The sequence below is a fragment of the Rhinichthys klamathensis genome, unplaced genomic scaffold (genome assembly GCF_029890125.1).
Source record: "Rhinichthys klamathensis goyatoka isolate OS25496 unplaced genomic scaffold, OSU_Roscu_1.1 h1tg000446l_1, whole genome shotgun sequence".
NCBI lineage: Eukaryota > Metazoa > Chordata > Actinopteri > Cypriniformes > Leuciscidae > Rhinichthys > Rhinichthys klamathensis.
This window is the reverse complement of record NW_026606941.1, coordinates 1,091,871-1,107,735: the sequence shown is the minus strand read 5'-3', so window position 1 is coordinate 1,107,735 and position 15,865 is coordinate 1,091,871. Positions and strand designations below refer to the sequence as shown.

The window sequence follows — 15,865 nt, the reverse complement described above, 5'->3', positions numbered from 1 at the left end:
GGACTCAAGGTGCAGAACAATGGGCTTTTATTTGTTATAAAAAAATAAAACAAAAACTACCCCGTGGAGGAACACTCTGAATCCAAACACTATAGCAGGGCAGAGCAAAACCGGGCAAGGCAGGGAGCAGGACACGACAAAAATACTGTGAAAATATACTGTGATTAACAACTAGTGTGCAGACTGATCTCATGAAATCGCGTATGACACGCCAATTCGTATTTCCATTTTCGGCGTGCCATCAACACGCATAATCGCTTTTCAGCGTGTTTATCAACGCCTTGACTTAACGTTACATTACTGTATATATGACCTACCCCAACCCCAACCCTAAACCTACCCGTCACTGGAGTTAATACCATTTATGAGTCTTCCCCTACCATCCTAGGAAAAAAAATATTGCTCCACAGATGTAAATATACATTTTTCTTCGTTTCGCTCGTACATTTAACGGCGTACACATGGTCCTTCTCAAAAAATTAGCATATTGTGATAAAGTTCATTATTTTCCATAATGTAATGATAGAAATTTAACTTTCATATATTTTAGATTCATTGCACACCAACTGAAATATTTCAGGTCTTTTATTGTTTTAATACTGATGATTTTGGCATACAGCTCATGAAAACCCAAAATTCCGGTCTCAAAAAATTACCATATTTCATCCGACCAATAAAAGAAGTGTTTTTAATACAAAAAAAAAAAAGTCAACCTTCAAATAATTATGTTCAGTTATGCACTCAATAGTCAATACTTGGTCGGGAATCCTTTTTCAGAAATGACTGCTTCAATGCAGCGTGGCATGGAGGCAATCAGCCTGTGGCACTGCTGAGGTGTTATGGAGGCCCAGGATGCTTCGATAGCAGCCTTAAGCTCATCCAGAGTGTTGGGTCTTGCGTCTCTCAACCTCTCTTCACAATATCCCACAGATTCTCTATGGGGTTCAGGTCAGGAGAGCTGGCAGGCCAATTGAGCACAGTAATACCATGGTCAGTAAACCATTTACCAGTGGTTTTGGCACTGTGAGCAGGTGCCAGGTCGTGCTGAAAAATGAAATCTTCATCTCCATAAAGATTTTCAGCAGATGGAAGCATGAAGTGCTCTAAAATCTCCTGATAGCTAGCTGCATTGACCCTGCCCTTGATAAAACACAGTGCACCAACACCAGCAGCTGACATGGCACCCCAGACCATCACTGACTGTGGGTACTTGACACTGGACTTTTGGCATTTCCTTCTCCCCAGTCTTCCTCCAGACTCTGGCACTTCTGCGCTGTTTCTGGTTCAAAAGTGGCTTGACCTGGGGAATGCGGCACCTGTAGCCCATTTCCTGCACACGCCTGTGCACGGTGGCTCTGGATGTTTCTACTTCAGACTCAGTCCACTGCTTCCGCAGGTCCCCCAAGGTCTGGAATCGGTCCTTCTCCACAATCTTCCTAAGGGTCCGGTCACCTCTTCTCGTTGTGCAGCGTTTTTTGCCACACTTTTTCCTTCCCACTGAGGTGCCTTGATACAGCACTCTGGGAACAGCCTATTTGTTCAGAAATTTCTTTCTGTCTTACCCTCGTGCTTGAGGGTGTCAATGATGGCCTTCTGGACAGCAGTCAGGTCGGCATTCTTACCTATGATTACGGTTTTGAGTAATGAAACAGGCTGGGAGTTTTTAAAAGCCTCAGGAATCTTTTGCAGGTGTTTAGAGTTAATTAGTTGATTCAGATGATTAGGTTAATAGCTCGTTTAGAGACCCTTTTCATGATATGCTAATTTTTTGAGACAGGAATTTTGGGTTTTCATGAGCTGTGTCAGGGACCAAAGCCGTGAGGCAAGAGGACACAGAGACTGTTTCAAAAAAGGGGTTTATTACCCAAAATGTTGAAAAATTACATAAAGACCAAATTTAATAACTAGGCCTTAAAGAGGTCAGCAAAAAAAAAGTAACTAAATATAAGTTAATACATAGACCTGTAACACAAAGTTAACTGAACTAAAAAACTGACTTTTTCACACAGACACAGAAAGGAGCTTATATAACAGCTTGAAAAAACCAAATAACATAGAAGGGGTAAACAACTAACTGTTGAGAACTCAAGAGCTAACATGGTATGGCCTAATGAGCCATACACATGGTATGGCCTAATGAGCTGACTCCCGGATATAGGTCTCCTCAGCCCTTAGCCACTCCTTTCGCCCAACCAGGAAGGGACCGCCCCCCAACAGGTCCAGGTAACTCAACACAAAGAAACATGTGATTAGTGCACTACCTGTAAATCTATATAAAGGTAAAGCAAAATAAACCAAATCAAAAAACTGCATTGTGTTTGTTATTTAAATATCATAGTTTTAGCTGACTATAAATAATAATCAGTACAACAAACTAAAGAGATAAGATAAAATAACAGTATTCAAATGTTTGGAACTGAGGTGATATTACCCTGTGTGGCCGTAGCCATCACAAGCTGTATGCCAAAATCATCAGTATTAAAACAATAAAAGACCTGAAATATTTCAGTTGGTGTGCAATGAATCTAAAATATATGAAAGTTAAATTTTTATCATTACATTATGGAAAATAATGAACTTTATCACAATATGCTAATTTTTTGAGAAGGACCTGTACACGCGGAATCACTCGGACATTTAATGGCGTAGACATACACGCAAAAGATGACGGTTCATTTCGGCGTGGACATACACGCTGATAGCTCAAAATGCGTATAGATGACACGCCACTTGACTTGAAAGTGGCGTGTATGTTTACGCAAAGTCATGATGTCATGTTGCAGAGTGGCACCCGATTGTACAACTGACAACGCCACCCCTTGGGCTAAACTAGTTAGTGCCCGTGTTAGAGCAAGGGGTCGGAGAACTCTACCCCAATAAAAATGTACAAACACAGGTTCTTAGAAAAGTCTAAAAATACAAGATTTATTGAGGAATTATTGAAGATGTTGGTTGGTCAAAAAAATTAAATAAAAATCAAACAAATAAACATAACTAGGGAATACCAAGCCGTCCGCACGGGAGCCAGTAAAGCAGTCGAGAAAACATCAGTTGGTAGGCATGTTATTTTGTTAGATGCATATAATTTTGTTTGTTAAAAATAAATATTCTTAAAAACTGTTTTTGGAAGTATCGTGTGATATGAGGTCTCGCGAGGTAACGAATTGCTTTACGGCAAAAAACAGATCTGATAAAATTCTGATAAAATGAGCATCAAACAGAAATAACCCGGCGCCGTATACAGGTCCTTCTCAAAAAATTAGCATATTGTGATAAAGTTCATTATTTTCCATAATGTAATGATAAAAATTTAACTTTCATATATTTTAGATTCATTGCACACCAACTGAAATATTTCAGGTCTTTTATTGTTTTAATACTGATGATTTTGGCATACAGCTCATGAAAACCCAAAATTCCTGTCTCAAAAAATTAGCATATTTCATCCGACCAATAAAAGTGTTTTTAATACAAAAAAAAAAGTCAACCTTCAAATAATTATGTTCAGTTATGCACTCAATAGTCAATACTTGGTCGGGAATTCTTTTGCAGAAATGACTGCTTCAATGCGGCATGGCATGGAGGCAATCAGCCTGTGGCACTGCTGAGGTGTTATGGAGGCCCAGGATGCTTCGATAGCAGCCTTAAGCTCATCCAGAGTGTTGGGTCTTGCGTCTCTCAACTTTCTCTTCACAATATCCCACAGATTCTCTATGGGGTTCAGGTCAGGAGAGTTGGCAGGCCAATTGAGCACACTAATACCATGGTCAGTAAACCATTTACCAGTGGTTTTGGCACTGTGAGCAGGTGCCAGGTCGTGCTGAAAAATGAAATCTTCGTCTCCATAAAGCTTTTCAGCAGATGGAAGCATAAAGTGCTCCAAAATCTCCTGATAGCTAGCTGCATTGACCCTGCCCTTGATAAAACACAGTGCACCAACACCAGCAGCTGACATGGCACCCCAGACCATCAGTAATGAAACAGGCTGGGAGTTTTTAAAAGCCTCAGGAATCTTTTGCAGGTGTTTAGAGTTAATTCGTTGATTCAGATGATTAGGTTAATAGCTCGTTTAGAGACCCTTTTCATGATATGCTAATTTTTTGAGACATGAATTTTGGGTTTTCATGAGCTGTATGCCAAAATCATCAGTATTAAAACAATAAAAGACCTGAAATATTTCAGTTGGTGTGCAATGAATCTAAAATATATGTAAGTTTAATTTTTATCATTACATTATGGAAAAAAATTAACTATCACAATATGCCAGTTTTTTGAGAAGGACCTGTACATGTGGTGTTGGGCGCGCGCAGCTCTTAAAGGGGCCATACCTTATTTCCACTCGTTACAGCGTCCATCTGAACAGGTACCGGTGTACAGGGGTAGGGGATCCGGCCGTGAGTGCGAGCCATCTCTGCGTGAGTGCTATTCACGACAGTACAAGTACTCCACAGCGACTCTAGGGGTCGTTGTTTGACAAAAACGGAATTCCTACTTAGTGCTGCTTTAAACGCGGACGTAGTTTGGCATTACTTTGCCGTAATTCGCTCGCCCATACATGGTCAGACAGGAAGACAATTGCCACGGCTCAATCAGCGTCGGCTCCTTCACGCACTATTAAGACAAACACTCACTTGGCAATCTAACCCACAGTGAAAAACGACAGACAAGAAAAACGCTTTTAAACATTCCTCAACACTCAAACAGCATCTGAATCGCTGATTCACCACACCAGAGCCAGCAGTATTTACACTGTCCCAGTCTAAGGACACCAGGTGTTTATATAGAAGCCTGCCTCAATCGTGTTTGATGGCTTACTAAATGCCCGCTCCACCCAACAATTAGTGACGTGATTAAACGTGAAAATGAAAGAGTCAGAACGAGCGTAAGCTGAAGGAACCCAATCCTAACCAGGCCCACAGGCTACATAAGCATTTTGACTAACTTGTTTGTGAACAATGACACAAGGACTTGTCATTCTGATGGCACTGATATGTTCATTAACAAACACTTACTTTTGAGAGATGAGCTAAGGATTTTGAGCAAGTTATAGAGGCTTTTGCATGGAAAATATTGTGTGGTGCTGTTTGTAAGAATTGTTTTTAGAAATGCACTTACTGGTTTGCAAATCATAAAGATGATTTAAGAAATGTACCAAAGCAACTGTGAAAAACTGTAATAGCATAAAGAAAAAAAACTGATGAGTGTGATTGGCTCTTTCTTCTGTTCCCCATGTGTGAAATATAGACATGATGTTGCTCAGAGAGGAGGGACTTAGAGTTCACAGATCTGACATGATCTCATCGTGTCTGAAAGAGACTGTGGATGAAACGATTTAGTCTGACTCTTCTCACAGTGAACACTTGAAAAATGGATCTTCATTCCGTTATTCTGTTCTGTTCATCAGTTGGTAGGCATGTTATTTTGTTAGATGCATATAATTTTGTTTTGTTTGTTAAAAATAAATATTCTTAAAAACATCTCACTAAAAACTTACAAATATATCTTTTCTGTTTCAGCTGCTGTATTTGGAAATGTCATCAAACCAAACAAAACCGATGTTTTTGCTCAGGAGGGCTCAAGTGTTACATTATCCTGTAGTTTTTCTGCCTCTGGAGGTTCAGATGATCTACACTGGTATCGGCAGAATGGAAGATCAAAACCTGAATTTATTGTACTCACATTTAGAAGTGCAAAAGAAGCTCATGTGTCTGATGTAGATCCAAGATTCACTGTTAAAGTCGAAAAAAGGGAACAAAACCATGTGGATCTGGAGATCTCCTCTGCTAAAGTATCAGACTCTGCTGTGTATTACTGTGCTCTGAGGCCCACAGTCACAGGAAACACAAGAACACTGTACAAAAACCTGCAATGAGAAACACATCAGAGACAGAGATGAAGACCGATAGAAAAAAAAAATGTAACTGACAATTACAGTATGTCAGAAAAGTAATAGAAACAATGAATAAATCACAGGTACCAAAACAAAAGGGAGACAGTTTTTTTTTATTGTAAAGTGCAAATTTGTGTGGCAATGTGAAAGATTTACATTACATTCAAATTAGAGATACATTAAATCGCTATTAACTTGCCCTTTAATAATTCAGAAAACTGTCAAACAAACAATAAAACATCTCAAATGAGTCTCATGTGCAATGTGCATGTAGGCCTACAGTACATGTCTGCCACAGGATGGCAGTGTTCACACACATTCACATGGAGATACTGCGGTTTCACATCTTATATGAGAAAAGGGAAGTAGACTCAGACAAGGTGGATGGAAGTTAACAGGATGTTTATTGACAATTGAGCATGTTTATTGAGCGGTTGAGCAATAAGCAGGTAAGTGAATAGTGTAATAGACAATCTGGTGAGCAGAATACTGGCGGTGAATGGAATGTCTTACAGGATTGAATAATGGTGGATTGAGGATGAAGGATACACACACCTTTATGGAAACACAGGGGGGACTGGAAATGGACTGAAGAATTACAAGGCAGGTATCCACTTCGTGCAGGAATGAGATCAGACAATGAGTTCTTCTTCTTCTTGTTGTTTAATGGTGATTAACTCACCTAGCATTATCGCCACCTACTGTCCTGGATGGCAAATTAACCTTGGGTGACAAGTCTGAATTTTAAAACGGTTTCCTCTTCCTTCTCACAAATGGACCATTGACTATCTATCCATATTTCCTTGTTGAATCTTACTCTATCATCTCACATACATCATCATTATTTATCATACCTGCAATAGAGGTTTCATTGAGCTTCATCCGGCGCTGCGTGTTCAGCTCCTCCGTCCACACTCAACCCCCATGGTGGGTTCAACGTTACAAACATTTTATATTCTAAATCCCAAACCTGAATCATATATATACGCAATTAGTGCTCTATATATCTGTCCATTAAACCTTTTCCTAAAATATCCTCATTCTTCATTCTTTCCTCTCCATTCTTCAAATGACTGAATAATATATCCCGAAAAATATTATACTTACAAATAAATAATACATACATTTTCATATACACCACACATCACATAATCCATTTTCATGTAACCCCTTTAATTGCCAGTGTTGAGTTTAACCCTGTATGTCCCAGTCTTAACCTAGACAGCAATATTCTTTCCTATTTCGTCCCTGGCAATTTATCCTCCCTACTGAATGTGTGATACTATAACACCATCTCCCTTTGCTACTACTATCCCATCTAATTTGCCACTTATTCATTAACTTTCTCTTTAAAATCGATTTTGCCTCCTTTTCCCCCATAGGTAATATCCACCTCCCTCTTGTAGTTCTTTTTTTGCTAGTTTATCAGCAACTTCATTACCAGATACCCCAACATGTGCTGGTACCCAACACAAATACACCACTATTCCAGCCTCTTTCAGTCTGTATAGCTAATGATAAATATACTTCCATTAATAAATCTTCTCTGTATGATCTTGCATAATAAGCTGAAGAAGAATCTGAACAAATTACTACTTGATTTGGTCTGACTTGTTCAACCCACTGTAGTCCTATTATAATAGATCTGTGACAGATACAGTCATACTACAATATTATTTTCTACATTTACATTGTACAAATTATATTGAACTGATACTTATATAAAAGAAAACATAACCCTACAAAAAATGACCAATTCTTCATTTTCATTAGTTAATATTTCCAAGCTTATAAAAGAAAAAGAAAAAAAAAGCCATTAAATATTTAAACAATTTTGCCTTAATTAACTAAGAGCTTTGGTATAAAGGTCAGTGTACAGAATATTCCACTGGCCAATAGATGGACTTTATTGTGGCACTTATTGAGTAGATTTTTTAAATACTTTTTGTAAAAATTCAAATATACTCTATCATCATCATCATCATCATCATCACTTTCATGTTATACACACGAGACAGCTGAACTCCATCAAGACAAGTTAAATAACTTGCTTCTAATGTTGCATTTGTTGTAAATCTGCAAGCAAACATTTTTCTATACAAAAAATTCTCTAATAAATAAAGTAGAAATTGTGTAGTTATAGTTAAATGACAATCACAAACAGCAGCAGGAAGTTCAGCGAGGAGGAAGTTCCTGTGTGTGTTTCTGTGTGTTCTTCAGTTACAGCTCAGAGAACTGAGAGCCTCAACAGAGAACTGAGCTGATCTGATTCAACATGGACAGATGCCTCATACTTATTCTCATTGTGGGAACAGGTACATTATTTATTAAATAATTAATGAAATGCTGTACATCAATATTTACTTTGTTTTTAATTCTCAAACCCCAAAGGCTAAATTTATATTAATTTAATTATCTGTATTTTTGAAAAACATTATGTGAAATGTGTTCTCAGTAATATTTTGTCAACCTTGCTTTCACAAATCAAAAATCACATTTTATTGTTGACAGGTTTGGTGACTGGAAACAACATTGAGTCAGATAAAAATACAGAGACCTCAAAAGAAACAGAAACTGTCAAGCTGAGCTGCTCATATACAACAAGTAGTGAATATGTTTATCTTTACTGGTACAGACAGTATCCAAACAGAGAACCACAGTATTTATTACGCAAAGGTGCACGATCATATAGTTATGCACACACCTCTGACCCTCGGTTTCAGTCGACTACATCACACACATCCACTGAACTCACTATTACTGATGTACGTCTGTCAGATTCAGCTCTCTATTATTGTGCTCTGAGAGTTGGAGCCCAGTGACACAAAACATGAAACATGTCGTACAAAAACCTGAAGCTCTTTTCACTTTCAACCGATCTAGTGAAAACCACAATCAAAACCCCAATCTAATGTAATAAAATATGTGGTAACACCTGTGTGAGGTGGTATTAGGCCTGTTATAAAACTTAAAAGAAACAACAAAATATTCAGGATATTACGTTTCATGAGGTCCCTGGAGTGCACAAATACACATCTTAATTTCTACTTCTTTAATTACTACTTAATTTCCATCATTATCATTATGACTAAGGATATTACTTTGACAAAACTTTTAGTTTACATCTGGTTTATATAAACAATACTTTTCTTGGTTATTCTTGACCATTACAGTAAATGTCTCACACTGAAAAACTAACAGGACATTGTCTTACTTGAATATAATTCAAACTTCTCCGCAGCAAATGCAAAACATGCGTTTGCTACATTCATATGTGACCATATTTTAATAAAATAAAATTAAATACAATTAACATGTACATATTTTTAGTACAGTTCAAAAGTAAAAAAAAAGGTAAAAACCTTAAAAGTCAAACAGAAGCTGCTATCACTTTGGTTTTGAACCCTTTTTTAATCAGACAAAAACAATGTCATTTCAGAAGTTGGCCACAGTGTGGCATAATCTGTGATGTTGGTGGGAAATATTCATTTAAACTCTGTCACGATTTGGTCTTGTCTTGGTCACGCTTTTGTCATGTGATCCTGCCATGTGTCATGCCATTGGTTAATCGTCTGTTCATTGTTCATAGGTGTCCCTTGTCTTGTCATTAGTCTGTGTGTTTAAGCCCTCATGTTTGCCATGTGTCTTTGTCAAGTTTTGTTTCACTGTTACCACTGTTGGTAAGCGTAATTTTCATGTTTATGTTTTTGAGTTCATGCCACGCCTTGTTTTTGTTTGTAATAAACTGCGCTTGGGTTCTCATCTACACTTGCCTCCAGTGGATCCATTACAGACTCCCACTGTATGTGTGTATGCTAATGTCTGCAAACATTTGTGCACTGGGATATATATTACACGGTTATAATCTATGTTAATCTGAATTTATTTAAATTGTATTCTTATTAATAACAACTGTTAAATGAACTTGAACTTATTGTGCCGGTTTCAGTTACTCAGGTAAGCGGACTATACAGCGTTGCTAGATGATGGGACATATTGGAAGAAAGAAGATATTCTACTGTGATTTTCAGTGAATAAAAAGTTATATAAGATAATCAAATACATGGATACATACATACATCCTGAGATTCATTACTATACATAGCCTATAAAAATTGAAGTGATAACTGTAAACTACAGTCGTCATTGGCTAATACTGTAGCACAGGCTCCTCCCAGCAGTCAGAACAAATGACTTGAATTTATTGCTGCTTTAACAGATGCAGAAAGAGGATCACAACATCTTTGCGCCTAGGCTATAGTTGGTCATTTCAATTGTGTATAATGGCACTCTGGAGAAGTCCCATTGTGATCATATTTTTATATATCTGGGGTAAGTAGTACTAATGATTATTTTCAAATAGCCTATATTTTAAATTAATTATCCTTATGTGTCTATGTGCACATTCCTTGCATCCAATTGGTGAATTTTTCCCCCATATTGTCTTAATTCTATTTCAGGATGTGATTCTCAAGACAAAGTTGATCAGCATACAAAGATTCAATCTGCTGTTGAAGGTGATGATGTAACAATCAACTGCACATATCAGACTGCTTACACAAACCCGACTCTCTTCTGGTACCAGCAGAAAGTAAATGGATTCCCCAAGTACATGCTAAATAAATTCTCTAAAACCGGACAAAATGAGGATGAATTTAAGGATAGATTTCAAGCAAATCTCAGCAAAACTTCAGTTCCACTGACAATCCAGGATGTGTGTGTGTCAGACTCTGCTGTGTATTACTGTGCTCTGAAGCCCACTGTGACTCAAACACACTCAACACTCATACAAAAACCCTTACAGTGCAACGACATAAATTGCATCATTATGCAATTTCAATTTATATTAGAATAAATCGCTTAGTCTATGATTTCATGTTTAGAAGCCTTTTTAACCATAAATATATTCTTTTTTTATTTAAAAGTTTAAATTCAGTTTATTATCTAATTTTACATTAGTTATATTTACATTTGTATCAGTCTTTCCTTACTGTTGGTTTCAATTGATTTCATATTGCTCCTACCATTAAAATAATATGAATTGCCATGAATCTGGTTATTGCTAAAATCTATTTTGTGAAGATTTATGCATGTGCGGAACGCTATGACAAACCAGAAGAGGGCGATGTACATTTAACATTGTCATTTTAAGATGTGTTCATCCTTCTTTCTCTCTCTTTCTTAGTGTTATTCTCGCTCATTTGCAGGGTCTGCTTCACACACATGATTTAGCACAGGTTTTACGTCGGATGCCCTTCCTGTCGGGACACATTCACAATCACACTACGACAATTTGGCATATCCAATCCACCTTACCTGCATGTCTTTAGACTGTGGGGGAAACCGGAGCACCGGGAGGAAACCTACGCTGACACGGGGGGAACATGCAAACTCCACACAGAAAGGTCTCCTGGCTCAGCCGGGGCTCGAACTAAGGACCTTGTGTTCATCCTTCTTTAAAGAGTTAAATTATGAGTTTGGTTAAAGTTTTAAAAATGTTATCAAATGAATCTAATTTGCAGCTATAATGAATGAGGACTATAATGTATTGTATAGGTGAAACCCAAAAACAGGGCTTTATTACAATAAACAGTAGGCCTACATAAAAATCCACCATATTGAAGAAGAGAATCTTTATGATTAGATGAGCTTTGATTTTTTGTATGTCTTCTACAGTACAGCATTATAGTATGGTTATGGTCTATTATGGATTCATATGTATACTTACGTGTTCATTAAAGCAACACTAAGTAAGATTTTTTACCTTAAAATAATGTTTCCAAAATCGTTTCAGTGGTTCATCAAGTCGTAACAGGGTGAAAGGCACTTATGCCTCCGCTTTGCGGTCCTAAATCTGCTACCACACTATGTAAGATTGCCAGATCGGGTCGCGTTTCTGTAGTTCTAATGAGACATAAGAAAAATACAAATTTGACTTGCTTTACGTCAAGCGTTACAATAGTCATTATTTTGTTTTTCTTCGTTTCTGATGTCGCAATACATCATACTTTCATGAAATCATGCAACATACTCTACCTTGTCTGTGGACATCGTTCATTCCAAAGCTGGATAAACAACGAGCGTGCGTGCGACAGTAGGCTGCGGTAGGCTAAATTATTTACAACAGCGGTAATGGACAATTCCGCTTCCAACCTTTAGGGCGACCGCAGAGGAAAAGTTACTTGGTGTTGCTTTAATTAATGTTCTCATCCTCTTACTCTGACAGATAGGTGGAGCCTGTGAGATCTGATATAGAGCAAAGCAAACTAAACTCTCTTTCTTCCTACGGTGCAAACATGAGGATCCTTTATGTTCTGCTTCTGCTATTGTTGATAAAAAGTAAGAGAAATTTACTGATTCTAGACCTGATTTACTGATATGTACTGATTTTATTTAATCACATGCTTTCTTGTTTTGTACAATGTTTGGAGATTTAATATTGCTTGAAACTTTTTTAACTGACTAATCCGCATGATTCTTTCTTTGGGTAAGTTTGATTTAATAAAAAGTGTAATGGTTGTCTTGCAGGAGAGACGTTTGCACAGTCAATAACGCCGCAGGAAAACAAGGTGCTTAAATCTGAAGGAGAAAAAGTCACTCTGTCCTGTAAATATGATGGAGCTGTAAATAACCTGCACTGGTATCGTCAGTATCTGGGATCCAAACCAGAGTTCCTCGCATTAATTTATCCACAAGGAACCACAAGTGACCATCTTCCTCCTCGTCTTTCACCTAAAGTCGATAAAAACAACAATCTTGTGAGCCTGGAGATCTCCTCTGCTGAAGTATCAGACTCTGCGCTGTATTACTGCGCACTGACGCCCACAGTGACAGGAAACTCATCTACACTGTACAAAAACGTCCTCAACAATACAACTCTATCCTCATAAACTGAAGTTTCAGAAAAGGGCCAGTGCATCACAAAACACTTAAAGTATCATACAGCAGTTCAGACAGTGGTGGTATGTAAGAAAAGTAGCAGTAATGCAAGCTCTAGATGCAAGATGCAAGAAATGCATCTAAACATCTAATGCAAAAAATAAATAAAGAAATACATCCATAATTAATTGATAAATAGATATGAGAAAGCACTAGCCAGTGAAAGTGATGTTACAGTAATAATAATAAATATAGCTGCGAGCAGCGATTACGGGCCCAAGCCGGTGGCACCGCAACCCCGGTGCCTTTAGTTACCTAAAGGCACCGGGGTGGCGGTGCCGCCGGCTTTGGCCCTTCATCGCTGCTCGCAGCTATATTTATATATATATATATATATATATATATATATATATATATATATATATATATATATATATATAAAAAGCCGGTGGCACCGCCACCCTGGTGCCTTTAGGGTTATTGTGCACGACGTGACACAAAATATCTGCTCGCTATCTGCCGAACGGCTCTGGTAGTTCCGCTTCAGCACTGATGATGTTGTAGAAATAGTGCGCTCTGGTTGGTCTGGATTATTCGGGATTTTTTATTTTATACAGAAATAAGTTATTTATAATTCAGATGAGAATAAAGTTAGTGTTGATTAAAATGAAGGAAAACAAATATATTGATCTGAAATATAGCACATTAATTTTAAATGTATTTAGGTTCAATTACCAAACATACAATCTTAATTTAATTTAAAGCAAACAATACATTTAAAATATATGGGTTGTATGCACTTTTTTTTATATAAAAAAAAGATATATATCCAAAAAGACAAGGCCTTAAAGGGTTAAACTCTTGTCACTGTAACAGACGCAATCTCTCTCTCTCTCTCTCTCTCTCTCTCTCTCTCTCTCTCTCTCTCTCTCTCTCTCTCTCTCTCTCTCTCTCTCTCTCTCTCTCTCTCTCTCTCTCTCTCTCTCTCTCTCTCTCTCTCTCTCTCTCACACACACACACACACACACACACACACACACACACACACACACGTCAAGTCACTTACATTTTAGATGCAATATTGAATAAGCAGAAAAATCGGATTTTCTGCTCTGAAAATATAAATAAGCATAAAAATTGAATAAGCACTTTGAATATTCTAAACAGAATAAGCACTAGTCGCTAATGAATAAGTACTAGTACTTAATGGAATAGATACTAGTATCTAAAAAATAAGTACTAGTAGCATGAAAATAGAGACTAGTAGGTTAAAATGATTAAATGTTAAAACGGCTTGCCATATTGGCTCAGAGAGAGAGAGAGAGAGAGAGAGAGAGAGAGAGAGAGAGAGAGAAATGACCTTTTAGATACTAGTACCTATTAATAGATACTAGTATTTATTCAATAAATACTAGTACTAAGTCATTAGATACTAGTACATATTAAATAGATACCAGTACTTATTCATTAGCTACTAATACGTATTCAAAAGAATATCTAAAGAATAAGCACTTGTATCTAAAGAATAGGCACTAGTACTAAAGAATAAGCACTAGTCCCAAATGAATAAGTACTAGTACTTAATGGAATAGATACTAGTATCTAAAAAATAAGTACTAGTAGCATGAAAATAGAGACTAGTAGGTTAAAATGATTAAATGTTAAAGCGGCTTGCCATATTGGCTCAGAGAGAGAGAGAAAATGACCATATTCAAACCACAATATCTGACTTTCTGAGGGTCGGAGCTAATTACTTTAAATTAGAAAGTTGTTCGGCTTGAGGAGAAGAATATACACGCTGAGTTTTGTAACTGTAGGTAAAACTAACTAAGTCATAACACACTTTATATGTCCTTTTTTAGTCATGAAAATTAATTTCCTCTCCGTGGCCAAACCGTTCGAGATATCAAAAATCTGTCCACAATTTAGCATCCTTAATGTCTTGACTTCATGCACACCGAGTTTGGCAATGATTGAATGAATTGCCTAGGAGTAGTACTTCAAATTCCACAGCAAGCGTTTTCCAAACAACCCATAATAGCCGATTTCCTGTTGGGCTGGCGTAAAACTTGACCAGGGGAAAGATGTTCGGCCCGATGAGATCTATATGTGTACTAAGTTTCATATTAATTCATGCAAGTGTGTTGGATATATGGACCAAATTGTTGGACCCCGTTCAAGGGGGCGCTGTTGAGCCCCCCTGCCACGCCCGGGTACCAGCTTCAGCACGGCCCTGATGGCTGTGGGCTCTGACCTGTGTGCAAAGTTTCAATAGTTTTTGAGCACGTTAAGAGCCCCAAAAGCCCCTGAAACCTTGAACTCCATTAAAAGCAATAGACAAATCCCTCACACACAGAGACGAAGAGAGAGGGAGAGAAAATTCTCAGGGTTGTATGCTATTTTTTTATATATAAAAAGATATATATCCAAAAAGACAAGGCCTAAACTTTAACAAGGGTTAAACAATCACTGTAACAGACACAATCACACACACACACACACACACACACACGTCAAATCACTTACATTTTAGATGCAATATTGACTTTTTTTCTGTTTCAGCAGCGAAAATAGTTAAACAAAGATCACAGCAGAACCATCGAGGATCTCACAGCAACGCGTTCTCATTACTGAATGATTCAGCATTTTGAACGAATCGGTTGACTCAAAGATTCAACGACCAATCCATAATCTGTCTCATTCATGAATGACTCAGCCGTTCGAACGAATCGTTTGAACGAATGAATCAATGACTCGCTCATTAAGACGGTCGCCTGGCGACACCTAATGACGGTTTAGTGATATGTTTAAAAGTATCATTCTGTCCAACGATTGTTAATTAACTCATTTGAAACATAAGCTATATATATATATATATATATATATATGTATATATATATATATATATATATATATATATATATATATATATATATGTATATATATATATATATATATATATATACACACATATGTATACACAAAAATAAAATAAAAACACATTTGAAGCGTGTTTGCTTACTAAATTGTGAGCTGAACGAAAGTTGCAGCAAAGATCAGCAACAGGAGTCAAATTTCATTAATCACGAGAGTGAA

At 37.3% G+C, this 15,865-nt stretch overlaps 1 gene segment (V, D, J or C); it reads left to right on the top strand.

Annotated features, from left to right (window-relative positions):
• The first annotated feature begins 12,146 nt into the window (after positions 1 to 12,146).
• On the top strand, positions 12,147 to 12,835 carry LOC130071608 (T cell receptor alpha variable 18-like). The segment is given in 2 exon segments: positions 12,147 to 12,229; positions 12,419 to 12,835. Coding segments are annotated over 2 exon segments (405 nt in total).
• Positions 12,836 to 15,865: the final 3,030 nt, after the last annotated feature.